General features: G+C 40.9%; 1 protein-coding gene across 1 annotated transcript; it reads right to left on the bottom strand.

The window, feature by feature from the left end:
• Positions 1-289: 289 nt before the first annotated feature.
• LOC129253277 (serologically defined colon cancer antigen 8 homolog) lies at positions 290-20,679 on the bottom strand. The gene is made up of 6 exons (XM_054891579.1): positions 20,445-20,679; positions 15,765-17,198; positions 15,613-15,697; positions 12,105-12,222; positions 4,663-4,784; positions 290-1,688 (listed from the first exon to the last, which is right to left on the bottom strand). The coding sequence occupies exons 1-6, from the start codon at positions 20,667-20,669 to the stop codon at positions 514-516; spliced, it is 3,159 nt and encodes a 1,052-aa protein (XP_054747554.1). The 5' UTR covers positions 20,670-20,679; the 3' UTR covers positions 290-513.
• Between the last annotated feature and the right edge of the window lie 1,649 nt (positions 20,680-22,328).

The raw sequence follows: 22,328 nt of genomic DNA, 5'->3' as shown, positions 1-22,328 counted from the left end.
TTGTTAAATTAAACCAATTGAAATTTAACTCTTTTTATAATATTATTTAATTTTTCCAATTTAAACTGCTCTAAAATTATACACTTTATACACTCGAAAGTTTATTGACTTAGGTGGTTACATAAAATTTTTTTTTAATTTTTACTTATAACTAATTTTTTACAATTTTCTTTATTGCTATTATTCTATAAAGGACTAGTTCAAAAACTTATTGGTTATACTGGCCATATTCCTAATTACTTTGCCGTTTTCCCCTCCTCTGCCACATTAACTGCCATTTCTCCCGTGTCCGAGTCAGTTGCTCTTATACGTCTGATGGCAGTTTGCGCCGGTGAGATACTCATTTCGGAAATCGAATCGAATTCCATATTGTTTTCCACTTCAGTGCAGGAAGATCCTGAACCCGAACCGAACGAACGCATCAAACTCGGACTACTTATACTAAACTCTAACTCAAATGGATCACAAAGCTCACTTGTTGAACTCACACTATCGGCAACCCACTCAGCGCAACTACTTTTTGGGGGCGGACGCGGCAGACTGTTGTGACAAATTGGATTTTCCTCCGCCGACTGATCCGCTGCTACCGGCACCTCCTGGCCCCACAACGCCACTGCTCGCTCGCGGTTGATTGCGGCTCTCCGTTGCTGTGCGTCCCGCAACGTTCGTGGCGACTCTACCGGCAGATGGCGTGACAGCAGGTGCGGTTGATGGGGATGTGATGCTGCTGGATGTTGACGGTGCTTGTGTTGTTGGTGTGGTGTTGAAGTCACCGGCGCCACTGTTGTCAACAGTTGGCGGCGGTGATTTGATGCTTTCGCTTGCCGCGGGCGCTGTTGTGCTTTCTCCAGTGGCAGCCACTGCGGGTGTGCCTTCGTACTGGTAGGCGGACTGGTCGTAGTCGGTGGCTGAGTAATCACCATAGCCTCCCTGTCCTCCGCTGGTGTCGTACCCGCTTTGTGTGTCGGTGTCGTATTGTCCTGCAGTGCCATACTGCTGCTGGCTGCCGTCGTAAGCTGACTGATCGTAGGCGTTGACATCGTATGCACTGGCATCGTATTGTTGTTGTCCATATCCTTCATAGCCACTGTAATCGGTGTTGTAGTCATTGCCAGTGCTGGCGATGGGAGCGGCCACGTTCGTGTCCGTGCCGCTGCGCGATAAGTCTGTCCCCCCGCCACTGGTGTTGATGTCGCCAGTGGTATACTCTTTACTGTAATCTTTGGAGTAATCTTTGTCGTAGTCTTTGCTGTAGTCTTTGGTGTAATCGTAGTCGGTTCGGGTTGTATCACTTGAGGCGATTGCGGCACTGGTGCTGCTGCCACTACCGATGATGTCATTGTTGGTGCGCCTTTTCTCACCTTCTCCCAAATTGTCCTTGATATTTTCGTCATCGGGATCGTTGAGGCCGTACTTGTTGTTGTAGCTTGACTTGTAGTCCTCGTTTTTATCGCTGCTGATGGTTGGTTGATCATAAGCGGGCTTATTGTATAAGGAACTGGCAGTGGTAATGGCGGGTGTTGTATTGTTGATGGTGCTGGTAGTAGCGGTGCTACCAAATGTGTCGGGAGCACTTGACTTGCCGAGTATGGATTCGTAAGTGTACGGAGCGGACTTGGTGTAGTCATCAACGGTGGTACGTGTTGGCTCGGCTGTACCAAATGTGGACGGCTTGTAGTCGAGAGTGGCTGTGGATAAATATTTTTTTCAATTACATTCATGTCGAGAATTATATGAAAATATAAGGATGCGGAAAAAGTAAAGATTGTGTTCTTCAAAATGTGAAGTGTTTTATTGTTTTTTGCTGATAAAGTGTAGATATTTCAGAGCCACAGTATTATGCAAAGAGTAGTAAAAGCCATGAAAGCGATCCTCAAAAATGGCAAGTTCTATTATTCGTGGGACAACCTAACAAATACTGTATGCACCAGTAATATATTTTCACCACACACCACCACCCAAAAGTAAAGGAGATTTTAAAACAGAACAGAACTGTAATCGGTGTTGTAGTCATTGCCAGTGCTGGCGATGGGAGCGGCCACGTTCGTGTCCGTGCCGCTGCGCGATAAGTCTGTCCCCCCGCCACTGGTGTTGATGTCGCCAGTGGTATACTCTTTACTGTAATCTTTTGTACATCCGAAAGGATGCGCTAAAATTCTTCAGCCGTAGATTCAACAAAAGATTAGCCTGATAAAGCAGCACCACTCGGGGTCTAACCGCAACCTTCTCCATCCCCATCCCCATCAAGATTGAGCAGAGTAGAGCATTTGAAGGCAGGACTCGGCGAAGTTTTTCACGGATTGCTAAAAGTTGGACGCAAAGGTTGGTGGAGAAGTACTCTGTGAGGACCTCGCCATCAAGCTCAAGTTTAGGCTATTGAGCCACTCAAGAGTATTTCAAGTTGAAATAGCAGCCATAAAAGATTTAGTTGATTGGTTGTTTACTTGTGTAAGAATTGTGAAAGAAGTACCTAATTATCTATTCGCAACTAGTCGGGGAATGTCTGACTTCCCTCTTGGTTCAATCCAAATACGTTGAAGTTAAGCTACTGTAGGTACTTGGACGCAGGGACATTACCGAAAACTGCTGGGCTGATTAACTATATAGAAAGAGGGTATGCGAATAAGTTTTCTCGCGCAATGAGGGGATTGGGGGATCACATCATTGCCTGTGGTTTACTTCTGGGAAGGTTTGGTCAACTCTGTGAGAGCTGGGCAAGTACAAGAACTTGCAACGTCTTAAGATCCTTCTGAACACCGATCTTTCGTTCTGTCTTACACCAACCCTCTCGCGATTAACTGGTCCTCTATTTTCTGTTTTCTCTTGGAATGGTATCACAAAAGAGAATTTAATTTCTCGTACTTTCGGCAAACAAATAACCTAACCGAACCTACCATTTAAATGAGTTTATTAAATATAAAAACTACCCCAGGCCTATCTTTCTTTGAATGGAAGCGTAAATTAGCAATATTGTCGATTTTTATGCCACAGAAAACATGCAATAATAAACTCTTTATGACCAAAAAATTTCAATTTGGCAAATTATTTGTGCGAATATGATCCTCGGGACGTATTTTTTCGAAGGTGATAATAGAGCAACCAATAGCGTCACAAGCTCTTTACAGACGGATAAGCTCCTGCTTCATTACGTTTTCACAGTTGAAGAATTGCGTAATCTTCAGCCATTAAATGTAAAAGGAAGTGAGAATAAAATCCCCACGTGTGCTACTTGTGCCCGTTCACAAGGGTCAGAGAGGCTTTAAAAAACTTCAGAAAGCTTTAGAACTCTTAACCTCCTCCTTATGGACCAAATTTAGTCGGTGTAGAATATAATTCGGCCGTCGTAGCAGAATAGGTTGATGCGTGATTACCATTCGGAGCTGTGTAGAACCTCCGTGGGATGGCAAACCTCCAAGTGTATTTCTGCCATGAAAAAGCTCCTCGTAAAAAAATATATCTGCCGTTCGGAGTCGAGTTATAACTGTAGGTCTCTCCATTCGTAGAAAAACATCAAGACGCACGCCACAAGTATAAGGAAGAGCTCGGCCAAACACCCGAAAAACAGATTAAAATTTTATTATATTATAATTTATTTCTAAAAGGAGCTTCGAGAACAAAAATATATAGATGGGAAACGGAAGTATTGTTTTGCGATCTTTCCAACGTAGAGGAGGCCTTCCTCTTTCTCTGCTATCTTAATATTATCGGCATACGCCAACATTTGTACGCGCTTATAAAAAACTGTGCCGGAGCGATTAAGTTCAGCAGCCCGCACAATCTTTGCCAGCATCAGGTTAAAGAAGTCACACGACAACGAGTCACCCTGTCGGAAACCTCGCGTGGTATCAAACGGCTTAGTGAGGTCCTTCCCTATTCTCACGGCGATGCTCAGCTGGTATTGAGCAGCCTCATTTTGTATAGTCGTATTAGTTTTGCGGGGATACCAAATTCTGGCATCGCGACATATAGGCAACTCCTTTTCGTGATGTCGAATGCAGCTTTGAAATCGAAAAAAGATAAATCCTTCACTCTCCTCAATATCTTGGTGACATGAATATTATGATGGCAGCGAAATTAGGCACTATCTCAAAAGTACATGAACCAGAACCTAACGAAAGACCTCAGGTAATTCACATCACCCTTGATGGAGAGCCCAGGACAGAGGCAGGCTAAACAGAAGAACATCAAATAGGCTCCTAAGTCTGGATAGAGGCTTATGTTGTATCAAACGCCTACGCGCCTGGAGAGGATTTACGAAACATTACTGGATACTATTAGGAACATAGTAGACTTGGTTATCATTTCATGAAAATTGATTTAGTATAAATAAGCGACAGAGACATTTTTGGTAACTGGATGATAAAACTCAGAGCACATTCCCAACAACATTTGTTATAGCTCTCGCAAAAGCAAAAGGAACAAAAAGCCTGAGAAAATACTCAAAGCCATCAGAAGCCCCCAGTTTTAACTATGCAGCACAATAGATCACAGAGGTCACAGAGGTCGCAATTGATAAACTGTACGAAAAATCTGGGAAGTTGATTTAACTTAAAGAAGACCTCTTGTGTGAGTGTAAATGAGTATTATTGTATGTGTGTTCGGTGTGTTTATTTGTAGAAATAATTTCTAGATTTTCTGATCATACTTCACACTTCGATTTACCTTTACCACCTGGTGGATTACTGTAGGGAATGGGGGTGCTGTCTAATTTACCAATTCGCTCACTATTTAGCATGCGGTTGGATAAATATTCTACATTCGATTGTAAAGTTGATATTTCCGTTCTAGGTAGAGATATTTGCGTGTAGTAAAATTGCATTCCACAAAAAAGTGAAATGAAAGCAGTTTTCGAAGCAAAGAAGTGAAATAGATATAAAGAGATAGAAAAGAAGAGGAAAGAGAGAAAAGAAAAAAAAAGGATTAGTTAATTTCATATCCTACAAATCAATTACCTTGTCTAAACTATAGGTACGCGCAGAAAAATGCTCTTCCTCTACGGACTCTGCGGTATCACTTGCGGAGCCGTGACGTCCATTCGGACATACCGAACTCAGTTGTCGCGCCTTCTCCCGCTCCATGTGCAGTTCCTTGTAGTTTGCCCATATTTGCTTTAGCCGATCCATAAGTTTCTCATTCGTCTCACGTAGAAGCTGACTTTCCTCACTATATTAACAAAAGGTGAATTGAATATATAATAAAAGTAAATAAGGATAAGGTAAAAGTGATAAATTTTGCATGGCGCGTAAGTTAGAAAGAGCATTTTCCTACAGCGTTGCCCAATGCGCTACAAATCTTTACTTATGCGTTGTGTCCAAAATGTGTGAACTACTTTTTGGATATAACAAATAAATCATATAATTATTATTTAATATATTAACCCATTAGTTAAAAGAGAAATCAGAGTTTCAAAGCTCCACTTTTGCTTGCTCCAAGTCTTCCAATTCCAGTTCGTCTAACGGCAAATCGGGTATATCAATGGCAAGCGGAAGCGCTTGCTCTTCATATGCTTCCACTTTTTCTTGCTCGGCGCTCTTATCAGCCGAGATTGCAGGCTCAGAACTAAACTGAACTTTCACATCGTGCGCTGCTGCTGTGTCAGTTTCCATCTTAGCCTGTTTACTTTCTCTACCCGGTTTGGGCACTAAACGCACATTTACGTCCACTTTTACAGGTGGACGTGGCTTTTTCTTTACCACTACACTTCCCTTGCTGGTACAATCGCGTGTCGCGCTACCGCCCACTCTCTTCACCGCATAACATTCATCGCGTCGCAGCAGCTCTTCGAAATATGTGCGCGGTTTATCACTTGATGGCATAGAGCGCGTGAAGTTTTTATCCTCGCTAGATGTTGGCCTAGCCGCCGATTTGCTTGCTTCTTGTTCATTCGCCTTGCGTTCAGTTGGCGCCGTCAAGTGCTCGCCTTGACTTGGGCTCTGACACGCGTGGCAAATGTCCGCGCACAGGTGTTCGCGTCCATTAAAAGTTTGATTCAAAACTAGATGCTGTTGCAGCCAGGGCAACTGCTCCGTTTTGCAATGGGTATGGGGGCAACATGAAGGTGGATGGCATGTGGATGAAGGACAGTTGCCAGTTGTAAGAACCGGGTTGCATGTGGTGCAGAGCTTCGGTCCTACATCCTTTTTCTCGTAACGCTGGTAATTCGGAGGAGAATGCGTAGGTGCGGGTGTGGGCGTAGAATGCGTAGTGGATTTTCCGTAAGGGAAACTAGTAATCGTGGGATGTTTATGGAATAGAGAGGCATCTCCAAGAGAGGTCGGTTGTTCTGTCGCCGTGATTGTAGCCTCTGCTGAGCACCACGTATTGGCCGTGTGACCCTTTAACGCACTTTGCGCTTTGCAAGTCGTCGGCGGCGTAGTTATTGTGGCAAAGGTGTGTGCATCCCAGCTATATTTGTAGCAACTTCTACGATTATTGTAGGTGGGTGCTGTTGTTGTTGGTGCGCTTGTTGTTGTCTTTGCGGTCGTTGTGCCTACATTTGCATTAGCTTTTGCGTCAAAAGTGCTCTCGGTGCTAAATAAATATTTACTATCAGTGCAACGGGTTTGCTTTTCTGCGGTTACTTTGCTTTTGTTGTCTTCGACATTATTTGCATTACAACAACACGTGCACGCCATCGGCTCAAAATGTGTACAACTCGCTAAGTGTTTTGTGGATTTACTACAACTACCGTGCGTGCCGTCGACTTCACGTCGGCTGCGATTTAATTTTCTACTCCCACTGCGACCCTCATCGCTAAGGCTGCGTTGCAGAAAAGCCGATTGTGGACGATACAAATATCCACAGCGCTGTTGACGTCGATGCACCGACAAGGACATCTTCGGCAATGGTGGCATTTTGGCCAATTCGCGTTCGAGTCGCTCGTTGCTTTTCGTGATATTCGTGAGTATGTCATCGTCACTGCCAAAACGATGACGACGAATGTGAGCTGGCCTTGGCGTTGGTGCTGGTGAGCTCGATTTGTGTTCGCCTAGTGCTTCTTTTTCTTCGTTTGCCGTTTTCACTTCGCTAACGGCGGCGGGCAACCTAAGCGGCAAATCGTACCCGCTTCCGCTTCCGAACGCTGTCGTAGGTGTTTGCGGAATTTTTGGTATGGTGCCCGTCAATGAACCGCTCATGAAGGGCGGTTGCGTCATGTCCGCTTTTGTGGTTTGCATTGTTGTGGTGATCAATGATTCCGTTTTTGTTGTAGACGATTTGACTGTCGACGGTTGCGTTGTTGTGGCTTTGCCCTGTGTCGGCACAAACCAAGCGACGCCGCTTATTGTAGTTGTTGTTGTTGCTACGTAAGGCGCTGCAGTTGTCGTGCGCGTCCTGGGCGCATGCATTGTTGGCTGAGTTGTTGCCCACACTGTAGGCGTTTGATATGGCACTTGACTTGGGGTTGATTGCGTTGATATGACCGTGTGGGTTTTTGCGGTCGTATTGTGGTTTGTCAGCATTGTTGTTGTAGTTGTTGCTGTTGGTTTTGCTACTATGGTTTCTACGAATAAGTAATATTTTATTTGAGGTGCGTGCGTTTTTTGGTTAACAGTAATAAATCACGTTACATTATACATTTTTTTAATTGCGAATGCATTTTATATATGTTGGTTGCAATACAAGTTATGGTGTTTGGTTTTTTGTTTCGATTGTTTTTTTTTTTTGTTTTTTTTTGTAGATTTGTATTTTTTTGTTTTATTTTTAAGAGTGTTTTCATTTCATACGAGCAAGCGGCAGCAGTAAAAATAAATAAGAATTGTGAAAAACGACAACGCATTAATCCAGCGTCTTCTCTTTTGTGATTGTTGTAGTTTTTTTTTTTGTTTTTAGTTGCTGTGTTTAGTTTTATATTTCTGTGTTTGTTGTTAGCAAAATTAAATGGCGAATTGTATTGTGCGTTACGGTTTAATTTGCTTTCGTTTTAGTTTTTTTCTTGGTGCAAGTTCGATTTTTTGATTGGTGTAATGCTGGGTATTTTCACCTATACCCTACGCAGTTCTTAATTTGGCCAAAATGTATACAGTAACACTTTTGGCTTTTGCGACTTTATCTCAAACTTACGAAAAATCAATTTAATTTTAATATTTTTTTATATAATCTCTAGTGGATTTGCATTGGTTTGTATTCGGTTAAGCAACTATTATATAAAATTTGTAGGATTGGAAGGTGTAAAGAAATGATTTGGATATAAGTTAAGTAAATTCTCGCTGCTTCCTAATTCAATGGAATCTGCATGTACAGGGTCGTTTCTAAGAAGTGCTTTTACTAATATGTAAAATTTAGATTCTTTGAGGTTTCACTATTTTTATTCAAAATACAGCTCTTAAAAATTATATGAGTTTGGGGAAAAAGAAATCCATTATTTTTATTTTTATTTTTCGCTAATTGTGTAAAACTGTCAAAAAGTCAATATTTTGCTACTGGGCGATGGTACGATTACTGCATGCAGGTCAACTTCGATTATATCTGTGATTTAGCGACATTTTCGAGGATGGACTGCCTGTGTGAGTCGCATTTTTCACATCAAAATTGAACGGAATCGAGGAAAGCAAAATTACACATCATGAGCTGTTACAGTATCGGCATACTCACAATTTCAGCGGACTGACTTGCATTTTCGCCTTTATATAAAAAAAACTATAAAACGTACCGAATTTTTTTTTTAATTTAAGCTATTTAATGCCAAATCTAATAGGGATAAATGTTTGAGTTTTGCTAAGGAGTGGATAAGGGGGAATTAAATTTTTATACAGATGGTTCCAAACTAGACGATAAGGTTGGCTATAGATTAATTTCGAAGAAGTTAGGACTGGAACAATCCGTTCGACTACTGCATCGTCTATCAAGCAGACGTTCTAGCTTTAAAAGAAGCGGCTACATATCTAAGTACTCATGTCGTATGTATATTCTCGTATAGCCATGCGGCATACAGCCATACCAAGATCAAAGTTTGCACAGGAATGCCGGGCAGCCGAAATGGTATTAGCGTCGTATTCAAGGTCGGCCTTATTTGGGTTCGGGGGCACAGGGATATTGAGGGAAACTGTAAAGCCGATGAGCTAGCTAGGAAAGGTACTACTCTTCAACTGCTCAGTGATAAAAGTATCATTGGGATACCTATTTCCACGAGTAAATTAATAATGAAAAACAAAATTATCCAAGAGATCAATAGGTCATGGAAAGATGAAGGTGAATGCGTAACAGCTAGGCTACTATGGCCGGAAATAAACAAGAAAAGGTTAAAGGAATTGATTAGTCTCTAAAAAAAAGATATATCGACGGTCGTGGCTTTTATAACCGGTTATTGGGTATTTGGCAGACATTTCTTGAGACTAGAAGTATTCTCCCACGAATATTGTTGTAGAGATGAGGAAGAGGAAGAAACAGTTGAGTACTTCTTTTGCAATTGTCCAGCCTTAGCTAAAATCAGAGTAGGTTGTCTAGGTAAACACTTTTTCAATTCTCTTACAGAACTGTCTGGCGTGGGGATTAGACCAATCCTGCGCTTTATAAGTAGCCCCCCGAGCTACAGGTCTATCTCTAACTGGTTTCAAATCTATTTGACCAGATAAAAAGGATAGGAAAACTAATTCAAATAAAACCTTAACAGTTTGAGATATCAAAATGAGTTTTGCGTATCAACGCAATGGCATATCATACAAATATCCAAAGGACTTAACTTGGCCTTAGACAAAATAATCGATTCATCGATTAATGCTGAACACTTTACCCGAAATTCCAACACATGTACAAGTATTTTATTATTTTCTAATACGGGCGGGTCGATTTAAAAATCGCTCATTGCTCTATGAAAATCGTATTCTAGGGATCAAAATAAGAAACTTTGCCGAAGGAACCATACCTCTAAAACGAATTCTGATATCCCCCAATTTGGGTCGAACGAAAAATCCCACTTTGACCCATTTAGAGTGCTCCAATCGAGTACAAATGTATGACCGACCCCCACTAACTTTGGACGGCCGATCCACCCATGCCAGTGGCACACCCCCTGGAACTCCCCTGGGGGGTTCCCCATACAATCATTTCAAAATATCACCATTTTTGGCCTTTACATGAGAAAAGAAACTAAAAAGTCGACCCAAATTGGGGGACATCAGAATTCGTTTTAGAGGTATGGTTCCTTCGGCAAAGTTTCTTATTTTGATCCCTAGAATATGATTTTCACAGAGCAATGGGCGATTTTTTTGCCTCCCCACAAATCGACCCGGCCTAATGCGCATTATGCGACTGGCCTCTACAAGACAGTTGACTATCACTTAAGTACTCATCAGTACTCAAGCTCAGTAAACAACTCAATTTTGTTCTAGCCATGGAAAAAACTTATAATTTTCCCTTGGCGGTGTGATACTCTATCTCTCTTTTACCAATTACCAATTTCATATAGGTGAGAAAGATATCTACTGTACTCTAAAAGACAGAGCAACTAATCACTTTTATGCTTATAATGTGGCTGCTCTGAACGAGGTACTGGTGTGAAATTTTATTCTGTTTGTTGTATGGTCACCGTAGCCAAATGAGTTGATGCGTAACTACCATTTGGAAGTGCAAGGGGAAACTATCAGTTTTTTCTATGGCTAAAACAGAAATGAATAGTTTACTGAGCGCTTTTGTAATTAGTGATGATGATGAGTACTTATATGATAGTCAGCTGTTTTGTAGGATAGCGTCGTCTTGTTGCAAACACAGCTCGGCTATTGCTTAAGCTAAATGTTGTCACACTCTGGCCCCTGAAAGTCTGTTAACATCGCTCTATACCGAATGCCATTGACAGTAGGTTAGGTTAGGATGAAGCTATTGTCCACTGTGGGACACACTCAGGCTCATGGCCCATTGTGATGCCGCGTGGGGAACTTGTCCTTATCCCTCCTAAAACCAATGTGTACTCTTCAAAAATTTTGTAAGATCCTCAATTACAACAGAGCCGAGATCTTCCAATTCATTAAAGGATTGTCTACCCAAAATGGCGAGTCTTCGTCTGGATAGAGCAGGACAGTGACACAGAAGGTGCGGGATCATCTCTTCCTCTTCATCGTCTAGACAACTTCTGCAGAAGTCATGTGTTTGCACACCCATTCTCTGGGCGTGGCTATAGACTGTGCTTATCTCTTCTTAGTAGAAGTTCCGTGCGTTTAGCATTGAGAGTCGACCACAACTGTCGGGCAATTTTGCAAGAGGCTCCATTTTTCATTCGCTACTCTAACAATTTCTTCGGGGATATGTAGTTTACATGTTTGCAAGGGTATACCTATATCATTCTCTATGTACTGCTCAGTCAATTTGGTGCCGATTTTCGCTAGTTCATCGGCTCTGTAGTTCACCTCAATGGTACAATGGCCAGGAACCCATGTTATCATTAGGTGAAATTACTCAGCCATCTCGTTACAAGATGCGCGGCATTTCATGGCTACCTTGGAGGTTGTCGACCGTTTTGTCAGAGATTTTATCGTCGCCTGGCTATCAGAGAAAGTGTAGATATCATCTCGAAGTATCGCATCACACTGTACCAGTGTCACGGATTTCATTATTGCCATCAGTTCAGTAGTCAGAAAGCCCAAAACGGAAGAAGATCCCCAGATGCCCGGAATATACACAAGCCGCCCACCGTGCCCTCGAGCTTTCAGCCATCTATGGATACATGGATGGGCTCGCCCTGTCTTATCTCGTCCCGTTTCCACTCTTCCCTCGAGGGTAGGATGGTCGTGAACGTATAGGCGGGACTGTATAGTCCACCTGCCCCGAAAGCATCAACGTGCCCTCCAGGACCAATTGACAGTAACGGGGTCTCCTTCCTCAATTCAAAAGATTTTAAATCTTTCTCTAATATGGTTTGTCGGATTATTTCTTTAGGTTTGGCCATTCAGCCACCTCTGTGGTCCTCTGGTCAGTCAGCCCAAAAAAGCGCTTCTACGCCAGCGTGATTAATACACTGATTTGTCGAGAATTAATTAGTGTTACCTACAATAATTTGTATTTAATCAAAAACTCATAACCTCACAATAACTTCTTTACACCATTCCAGTCCCTACATTAATATATTGCTTGACTTTCATTCTTAGTGATCTACTTTTTTGTTTTATATTTACTTGTGCTTGAGAGTTGTATCCTCGAGTTTACTGGTTAACGCTTTGCATTCGCCGGTTAATTTATCCATGAGTTGCTTCTGACTCTGTATCATATCCTCAAGTTCATTTACCGTTTCGGCTATGACACGAAAACAATAAAACAAATATTTTATAAGTATAAGTAATTATTTTCATTGAATTATATTTTATTGTGACAAATGTAAATGACAATTCAAATTTCGCAAATTTTACTTATTACGATTAGTTTGAAGTGAATTAATTTTTTTTAGTAATATCTACACGCAAACTCATGGATAAACTATTGACTTTCGTTGAACCATTGTTAAAATGGATTAAATTTCATTTCGATTTCAATTCATGAAGCTTCAATTTACAAATAATATAATTTATGAAAAATTTCTAATATTTTAAAGATGCCAATGGAATTACATATGCAAAGGGAAAATGGTTAAATATTTTTTTTTTTTTGAAATTTTTTATTATTATATTATAATTTTTCGAACATTCACAAAAGCCAAATCAATAGCTTACCCAGGCCGAAACTGTGTAGAGGCAAATGATGGTGCAGGGTTTGTTAGATGCATATTTCGGTTGTGCTGAGGTTGCATATACTTCTACATATAACATTTACTTTATTTTTGACTAAGATATATATGCTCTATATATACTCTATATGCAATATAAAGAGTGAGTTATCAAACAAAAACTTTAAGCATATTTAAAGTTCTATAGTTCAAAATAATATAGCAACATTTCTAAATAAGATTCGTAAAATGCATTTAAAATAATTTTGGATGGTTTCAGGTAAGCTTTTTATTTCCCCTATTCAGAATTTCATATAAACTATGAACTGTTAACCTTGAAGGGTTGCGTAAGATAAAACAAAAAAAGAATCACTGGTACGAATATTTTTTAAACCTGTTCTTATTTTCCATAACCTGTAAGAAAAATCCTCTGACTTCATAGGGTTTACCTTTTTTTTAATTTTGTTGCACTGTTCGACAGCTTCCAAGTTAGCACTAAATATTAAAGAAGCAGCAGGAAAAAGACATCATGAAGAAGACATCATCATCAACAATTGTTGACAGTTATGATTTCGAGGTTGTAAGAGACTTCGTTTATGTAGGAACTAGCATTAACACTGATAATATAATAATATCAGCCTTCAAATCCAACAGAGAATCTCTCTTGCCAACAAGTGATACTTTGAACTGAGTAGTAAAGTCCTCTCTCGACGAACAAAACTAATATGGCGCAGAAGCTTGGACGATGACAATGTCCGATGAGGCGTCCCAGGAAGTGTTTGAGAGAAATATGCTGCGGAAGATTTTTGGACCTTTGCACGTTGCTGACAGCGAGTATCGTAGGCGGTGGAACAATGAGCTGTATGAGCTTTACTACACTACAGAATTAGCGCAGGGAATACGGATCCAGCGACTTCGTTGGCTGGGTCATGTCGTCCGATTTGAAACAAGCGATCCGGCTGTGAAAGTATTCGTTACGGTACCAGCTGATGGTAGCAGAGGAAGGGGAAGGCCTTCTCTGCGTAGGAAAGATCAGGTGGAGAAGGACTTGGCTTGGAGAAAGAAACGACTGGCGCGTTTTATTTAACTCAGTCAAAATCGCTCTAAAGCTCAAAACGAAGATGAATCCCATTGGTATTGCGTAAGTGAGAGGCACTATTCAAGTCCTTATTTAGCCGCTTATAAAAAGTGCTGCAATTCTCAATAGGCTTTCGATATAACTTATGCGTTGCGATTTAAAATAACAAACAGGCGACCTCTCCATTAAAATCCAATAGATACATAAAATAGTAATCAGACTCAACCCACATCTTAAATTAACTCCCTATACTCATCAATACTCTCTATGTTTCTGAAGTTATAGTTGGTAACTCACTGGACTCCTCAGTAGCTACTTTCACCCCTCTTCTAAAGGTAAACTTGGTAAACATTATAACCTCTCGCCTAAACTAATTTAATGGCTCTACTGCTAGAACTTTTTGTAGTTATGCAGCTAAGGTAACAGAGAAAACTAAACAATGTCTACTTGCGGTTAAGCTTACCACTTCATACTACTAATGAAATTCGTCAGATGGGTAATATCTAAATCAGCCACATATATTCACAGGCGTAGCCAAAAAGCGAGAGCCAAGTTGCCTAAATCGTAGCACTGCGAGTGCAGGATAGCTGGGGAGAAGATGCTGGGATGATTTCACCTCGACCTCCAGACAGCTGCTGGAAAAAAACTCCCGAAGTAATGCCAGTCTCACCACGTGTATACTTAACTTAAGCAATGCCTGGACCGGACATCCAGAAAACTCGATAGCTGCGGCTTTGTTAACAATGGAAGTACCATTGAGCGTCTTCCAATACACGCATAACCAGAAGGATATTGTGACATTGCAAGAGTATTAAATGTTTACTTTCCTGGCAGTCATTACACAAGTAAGCAGTGACCTGGTAGTATGGATTTGACCTTGATAGGAAGCTCCTTGCAAAATACTTCTCCATGAAACGTTCCTACTAATTTCATGAACAGGTTTGTCAGACCCTGTCTCCAAGTACTACACCCCACACACTTTTCACTTAAAGGAATATGGATGGTGAATGTTCCGCTCGGATGCGACGAGGGTGTACATTGATGAGTCGCCATGGGGATGACCACAAAGTTTCTAAAGATGAGTGCTTGAGTTCTAGAGTGTCAGTAGCTTAAGCCAAACTTTTAGCCTCAACATCTCTGTCTCAGTTTTTCCTGCAGTGAGAGGCATTAAATTCATCCTTGAGTTAAGCTCTAGTAAAAGCTGTGATCCAAAGCGCCCAACTGATACCGATTAGGGAGACTTTTGCACTCACTCTAACTTCTTAACTGACATAGTCCAGATCAGCGAGCTCCACCAACTAAGGACTCCATGCAAGATAATTGGATTTACACTATACCATAGATCCAGAATTTAACTTTAAGGCATCCTGTATATTCTCAATAGCAATCTCTCAGTCACATAAGGCAATACGACAGCCTAATCCATTGTCGCATAGGCGCACCCTCTTTTGGCCTATTAAAACTCTCACAAATTTGGTATCTTAATGAAATCTAATATAATTAGATAGTATTGAGAAAAAAACTCAGCCAAACGAAATTTTACTAAAATATAAGTAAATTATAAAGTTCGGTCCGGACCGAATTTGGCGCTTCCTTACTTGTTTTTTTTATAAATTTTATCTGTCATATACGAGGAGGTACTATATCGAGACTTAAGCTATATGAGAGAATGCTCGTGCAGTAGTTCGTAACTTTTTCTGATGCGCATTTAGTAAATGGGCTTGTGAATAAATAATAGAAACTTAAAGAAAAACGCAACAGTGCATCTGAAAAACTTCTACTAGGTGTCGTATTTTTTTTTAGTATAGTGCCTTAATTGTTAATTCTGTGTGAAATGCCGATAAAGGTTAAGATATTCTATGGAATCTTAGAAGAAAGAAAATCTTCTAAATATCAAAAATCTCACCGTGCTTCTCCTGCATTTCAGATATACGTTTATCCAAATCCTTTTTGGTGGGACGGATTTCATTTTTCATCTCTCCATAGGTCAACTGAAAATTATAAGATGAACTCAAATATACAAACTCCATCTATCAGTTGCTTTCAATACAAACACACCTCCTTCTCTAAATTGGCGATCTCATCGTTTAAGCGCAACACCTCCCGCTTGGAATGCAACAAATCGGCATCACCACGATCCAAACGCTGTCGCAACGACGTTATCTCGGCCGTCAAGCGCGTCGCTTCGGTTTTCGCCTCACGTGCTGCACGATCCAATTGCAGACGCAAAGAAGTTATCTCCTGCTCCAAGGATTGCTTCTCCGCATTCACTTGCGCCATTTCAGCTAGAAAAGTATTCCGATTTGAGCGCAACTCCATCTTTAGCTCTTCGATTTGCGCATTACGATTCGAAAGATCACGTTTTATATCATTCGCATAGCGTTTCTCACGCTCCAAATCCAACTGCAATTTGGCCACCTGCTCCCACTGACTGCTCAAATCGCCACCCAATTGATCCACCTGCGTGTTGTAGCGTCGCTCGGCATTGGCGCGCTCATCGGCGATGCGACGCGCCATCTCATGTTGTAGTTCGCGCACACGCTCATGCTGCCGATCGAGCTCCTCACGCAAGTGTTTCACTTCCAGCTCAGCCTGTGCGCGCTCCATTTGCACAAGGTCGTTGATGTAACGTTTGGATGAGACGCTCTGATATTGCTGTGACTTGGCCTCATCCAAGAGCTTTTGCAGCTGGCGCACATTTTCCTCCAACGCATTTTTCTCTTGCTGCAAATGATCAATTTGCCTGCGATGTGCCTCACAGTTCGTGCCGGACGAATTGGTAGCTGGAGTGACTGTGTGGGTTCCAGCTAGCACTAGTGGGTCAACGTGGGCCAATTTGCGTTTGAGTTCCTCATTCTCTGTCTTAAAGCGTTTCAAATCGATGTTTGATTGCATAAGCTCTGCCTCAAGCTCGCTTATGCGCGCTTCATAGACAATATTCGGTGCCGCAGCATAGCGAGGTGACTTCACCGTGGGTGGTGCATCCTTCTTGCAACGTTGCGTAGTGGCAGATTTCTTTTTGTAATGTTGCTGCTCGTCACTATCCGAGGAGGGACTTGTGGCTGGTATTGCCTTTTCCGCACCACTCAGTGCGGCCAACTCGGAACGTGCAGTCTCCGTAAGGTGCGTATTCTCGTTTATGACGTCTTTGACTTTGCCAAGCAAATTAGATAATTCGTTGCGGCAGTATTTGGACTCCTTCTCCAGCTGCTCGATGTAATCTTCTTGCTTTTCAATGAAATTGAAGATCTCGACAGGCGCGTGAACGCTGTCCGTGGCGGGCTGTTGTGGTTTGCTGGGTGTGTAATAATCCAATGGAGCAGTTGTGGTAGTTGTGCTGCCCGCATAGGGCATTTGAAGTGTCAAGTTTTCCTTGGAGGATGAGAAGGTATTATAAGGTTTCGGTTTGGTGCGAAACCCCGGGCTCAAGCGCGACTTCTGAGCTGGCGATAAGTATTTTGAGATATCTGAGTAGACGGGGCGTTCAATGACCTGTAAAAGGGAAGAAAAGTACTTAGTTAGCCGTAAGAAACACTGATATAAAAATATGCATTAGAGTCTAAAGTGCGTTGCTTGTGTTTGCTTTGTTGGGTTAACAATCTAAAAATAAGTGGAAACATGGTCAAAAAGAAGCAATAGCAAGGAAGCAACCTAAGGGAGATAAAATATCTCCAGGTAATTTTGGACAGGAAACTGATGTAGAAGACTCTTATGTAGAGCTAAAGGTAAATCGAGCGGTAAAATTTGTTTAGCAGTGTCGGAGAACATTTGCAAAACCTAGAGTCTGAAACCAGCTTTGGCATTTTGGTATACTCAGCTTTCATCACACCAATTACTGCATATGCGGCGCTGTTTTGTGGTGCAGGACCATGCCGATATCTATGGTTTGAGTGCTCGACAGGAGCTGGCTTTAAAACTTTGATGGGCTTAATGTTCCACGGGATATAGGCACGTCATATAGGCTGTGAGCATAAGAAATTACTTGATACTTTGGTATTTATGTCAGAAGTGCCTTGAGGAGGAAATACTTCGTTGGCTTGTCATCAATATAAATGTCTGGAATCTCTTCTTTGGGAGATTTCACTAAAATATAGCCCAAGGATCCAAAACCGAAAACTGAACTGATGTTGTAGGCAACTTGATATTATTTTACACCCTAGATATTGTGTCGCCGGTTTTTCAATCGTCGATTTCTGCAATACTCAGTACAGCAGCACTTATAAGTGAAAGAAGGTCCCACGAACATCATTCAATCTAAGTCTGCATTGGCAATGAAGCTGCCCTACTGTCACTGGAAAATGCTCGTACTTCTTTAAGAAGTATCCAGCAATGTAAGTTGTGGCTGAACTCCGCCATGAAAGTTCAACTAACTCGAGCTTTTGTGGTTCAGGTTAACAAACTAGTTAATGAATTGATGAATTGCGCATCTGCAGCTCACCAAAATGCAATTAGAGCCAATTATCGTGCAGAGTGTGCAGAAACCGTTATTCCACAAATAGTGTCCGCGCGACCACCATTCGGAAATGCGCAGATTCGAATCTCTGTGCATGAAGCACCAAATGTAGAAAAAGTGTTTCCCAACAGCAGCCTTAATACATGCAAAATTATCAGGTACTTTCTGAAAAATCCGAAAAAGCTATACAGGAGTTCCTTATCAGCCTAAAAGTGAAGGAACTGCAACCCTTTGTTGGGTTAATCATGGGACACAATCCAAGAAGTCCACAAATTGGCTGCCTTAGGGATTATTGAAAATCCAATATGTGCCCCTCCTTCAGAGAAGAATGCACATACCGAGAGAATCGTTGTAACTTGATTTGATCTTTGACGTAGGAGAGAACTTGATGAGCAATCTTCGTTGCTTAAAGGAATTTTCGCAGTTTAGATCTAAAGATCTGTTAATTTGACTCAATACGTGCTCAATGACGTCGGTGAGGTGATTAAATAATACAATTTTATCAGACTTCCTAGGATCACGAAGCAAATTAAAACAAATAAGGAACGCTAAATTCTATTCATGTCGAACTTTATATACCCACGCACGTTTTAGTAAAATTAAATTTGGATGGCTGTCAATTCAATCAAACAAACTTATAGACAATGAAAGTTATACCTTGTAACTTCAGACAGACGCAAGGAAATTTAGTCTTCACATACAAAAAATGGGCGTGGTTTCTATGCGGTCTGAGTAATACTCGTATTTATATCGAATCTCAATGATGGATGCAGGGAGGGATCTACGGGAGTTATACTGTGGGCAAAAAGTAAGGTGAATTTATTTGTCAAACTTCGCGGGATTAAAATTTCGCTCTAGTTATTTTTTTCATAAGTTGGCAGCACTGTTAATAACATCTGGGCCAACTTTCATGTGAATGTCATTATCAGTAATATATTTACGCTTGTGTTTACCAAACGACCAAGAGTGCATTTTTCGATTTTTACAATGTCTGATTTGATTGAGCAGAGAAGTGCCATCAAATTTTGTTTGCGGAATGAAATTTCGGCTGCGGAAACGTTTAGCATGTTGCAGAAGGCATTTGGTGATTCGACCATGTCGCAGAAAAATGTTTATGAGTGGTACAAAAACTTCAAAGAGGCTCGAGAACGTGTTGATGACTTGGAGCGCTCCGGACGACCATCGACGTCAACAGATGACCAACACGTCAATAAAGTGAAGGAGTTAGTGCTCAAAAATCGTCGGTTGACTGTTAAAGACCTTACTGATATGATCGGAATATCAGAAGGATCTGTGAAAACCATTTTGAAAGACCATTTGGGCCTACAAAAAGTCAAATCTCGTTTAATACCGAAAACTCTCAATTTCTTGGAAAAAAGTCGTCGCGTTGATGTGTGTGAAACAATGCTTTCAGACTATCAGGACAATCTCAAATGCATCATTACGGGAGATGAGACTTGGATTTATGCTTTCGACCCTGAAACAACCGACCAATCAAGCGAATATCGTGCTAAAGGCGAGGCCAGACCGAAAAGAGCACGTCAAAGTCGTTCAAAAATAAAGGTCATGATGACAGTTTTTTTCGATTTTCGTGGTGTGGTGCACTATGAATTCCTTCCACCTGGCCAAACTGTTAATAAGGAATATTATTTGAGCGTTATGCGTCGTTTACGTGAAGCAATTCGTCTAAAAAGACCAGAATTGTGGTCCAAAAACTCTTGGTTTTTGTATCACGATAATGCACCGTCTCACACGGCACTCGTTCTTCGTGATCATTTCGCCAAAAATTCCACGCATATCGTTCTGCAACCACCGTATTCGCCTGATTTGGCTCCGTGTGACTTCTGGCTATTCCCAAAACTCAAGAGACCATTCCGGGGAACGCGTTTCGAGTCGATTGAGGAGATAAAAGCTGAATCGAAGAAGGTGCCGATGGCTATACCGGGGGGATTATTTTGAAGGGGATGAAATTGATTTACAAGAATAAATAAAGATTTTTCATTTTACAACCAAATTCACCTTACTTTTTGCCCACAGAATACATATGTGGCTATAAAAAACTAGTTGGATTCAGAATCGTGGTATAAAAATAGTAATCCCCAAGCTGATTGAAGTAGAAAGATGCAAGACGTAGAAAATGCAGAAAAATTTCTCTTAACTCACAAATGCATGCAATCGAGTTCGACTTTCAAATCCACTGAAGAGTTCAACGAACTTCCACCGCCAATTGCCTAGTTTTTACAAGAGACTGAACTACAAACATACAACTTTGTTCTTCAACTCACCGACAAATTATCTGAATAATTATCCGTCGAATCCTCATTTCCATGCCGCGTATACGCTCCCGAAACGCCACTGCCGCCAGCACCAGAACCAGCACCACCTCCTCTGGGCGGGGCGTACGATTCGGCCAACATTAGCTTCAGCCGGCTAACTGCCTCATTGTACGCATAGTTCGTATAATCCATCGGTTTGCACTTCCTGTTGCCCGCACTCTTTGAAGACTTCATCGGTATATTCCTGAATAATTTGCAGAAGTAGAAAATTTCATTTAAAACTTTTCTCAAATCACTTGTTATCACATTTTTGTTAGAATTAGTTTTAGCTATACGTCTGACGCCTTCTCCGCGTTCGACATTTGTACACCACGCCACGCATTCTAAGCAACAACTAAAGCGTAAATAAGGAAAAAAAGGTAAGCAGCAAGCGCACATTTGCATTTGCAGTGTAGGCAATCAGAATTCCGCCCCTAAAACACTTTTACACACACACACACGCACACATAAAGCATAATTAGAAACTTTTCAGTTTTGTTCCCATTAGGAAGTTGCATTATTTTGTTTTGTCCTGTTTGGTGTTTGTCCGTTGCTATGGTAGTTGCTGATTGGGAAATTAACCTGTTCGAAAAACATGAAAACAACTGTGTCAGTTCTGTTGTTTTGGTTCTCTGTGTCTCGTAAGACAAAAAGAGTGTTTTGGTGGTTGTTTCGGAGTTGTTTTAGTATGGATTTTAGTTTTTTTCATATTTTTTTGCTTTCTTTTCGGTTGATTTGGTTACGCTTGGGTGCGTGATGAGCTCACATTAATTTGAGTGGTGCTCAAATTTTTAGGCAGTTGGGTAATATTCTTTTTGCTTTCAAAAAATTTCCCTTTGGCACCACCCATTACTTTTAATTTTGAAATGTTTTATATTAATTTTCTGACACTTCTTAGAACAATATTGCCTTTAATTGAAAAGTTTTAAGGTGAGGGCGTCAACAAATTTTATCAAAAGATCTAAAGGGAATTCTTGAAATTTAAAGATTAAAATTACAGAAAAAAATATCAGTAAACTTAAAGTGGATCAAAAATGGCTTAAAATGTTTTGTTTTCTAAGTTCACATATAGTCGAATGACTCGAAACACCTGATTTCGAAAACCTAAAACTATTATGAATTGCTATCAGTATTAGAAAAATGTGTATGGTTAAAAAACGTATAACCACTGGGTTCTTTCTACAGATTATATTCATACTAGGTGCAGTCCAAAATAAATAAGACTGTGTTGTTTTTGTTGGCGCCATTTTCTTAACGAATTAGTGCCTTGGAAGTTCCTTCTCTAACTGACTTCCAGTGAAAACTTGGTGACATTCGGTTCAGTGGAAGCGAAGTTATTGCATCTAAATTATTAGTATGTTTGTGTCATCGGTACGAAAATGAGTTTCCAACAAAGAGCTAATATCAAATTTTGTTTTAAAATCGGTAAAACGTTTACCGAAACATTTGAATTGATGAAAAAGGTTTATGGCGATGATTTCTCGTATCAGAGTTCATGAGTGGCTTACACGTTTCAGAGATGGCCGTGAGGACATAAATGACAATGAACATACGCCATACCGCCCAAAATCAATAATCACCGAAGACTCCATCGAAATAGTTCGTAAATTTATCAAAAAGAATCGAAATCGTTGAAATTCATGGAATCGGAGTTGAATATCTCCAAAACATCGATTTATTGCATTTTAACTGATCATTTCGGCTTACGAAAGGTCTGTGTACGTTTCATTCCGCATAAGTTAACTGAGGACCATAAATTGCTCAGCATTCAATATTCGAAAGACCTCATTAAAGTGGCGAGAAAGTGCCGAATGGAAGGCCCCAGACGAGTCACCACCCAAAAAATCGCGTTTG

The sequence above is a fragment of the Anastrepha obliqua genome, chromosome 1 (genome assembly GCF_027943255.1).
Source record: "Anastrepha obliqua isolate idAnaObli1 chromosome 1, idAnaObli1_1.0, whole genome shotgun sequence".
In the NCBI taxonomy this organism is placed as follows: domain Eukaryota; kingdom Metazoa; phylum Arthropoda; class Insecta; order Diptera; family Tephritidae; genus Anastrepha; species Anastrepha obliqua.
The sequence above is the reverse complement of the archived record's forward strand: the minus strand, read 5'-3'. Positions and strand labels throughout refer to the sequence as shown.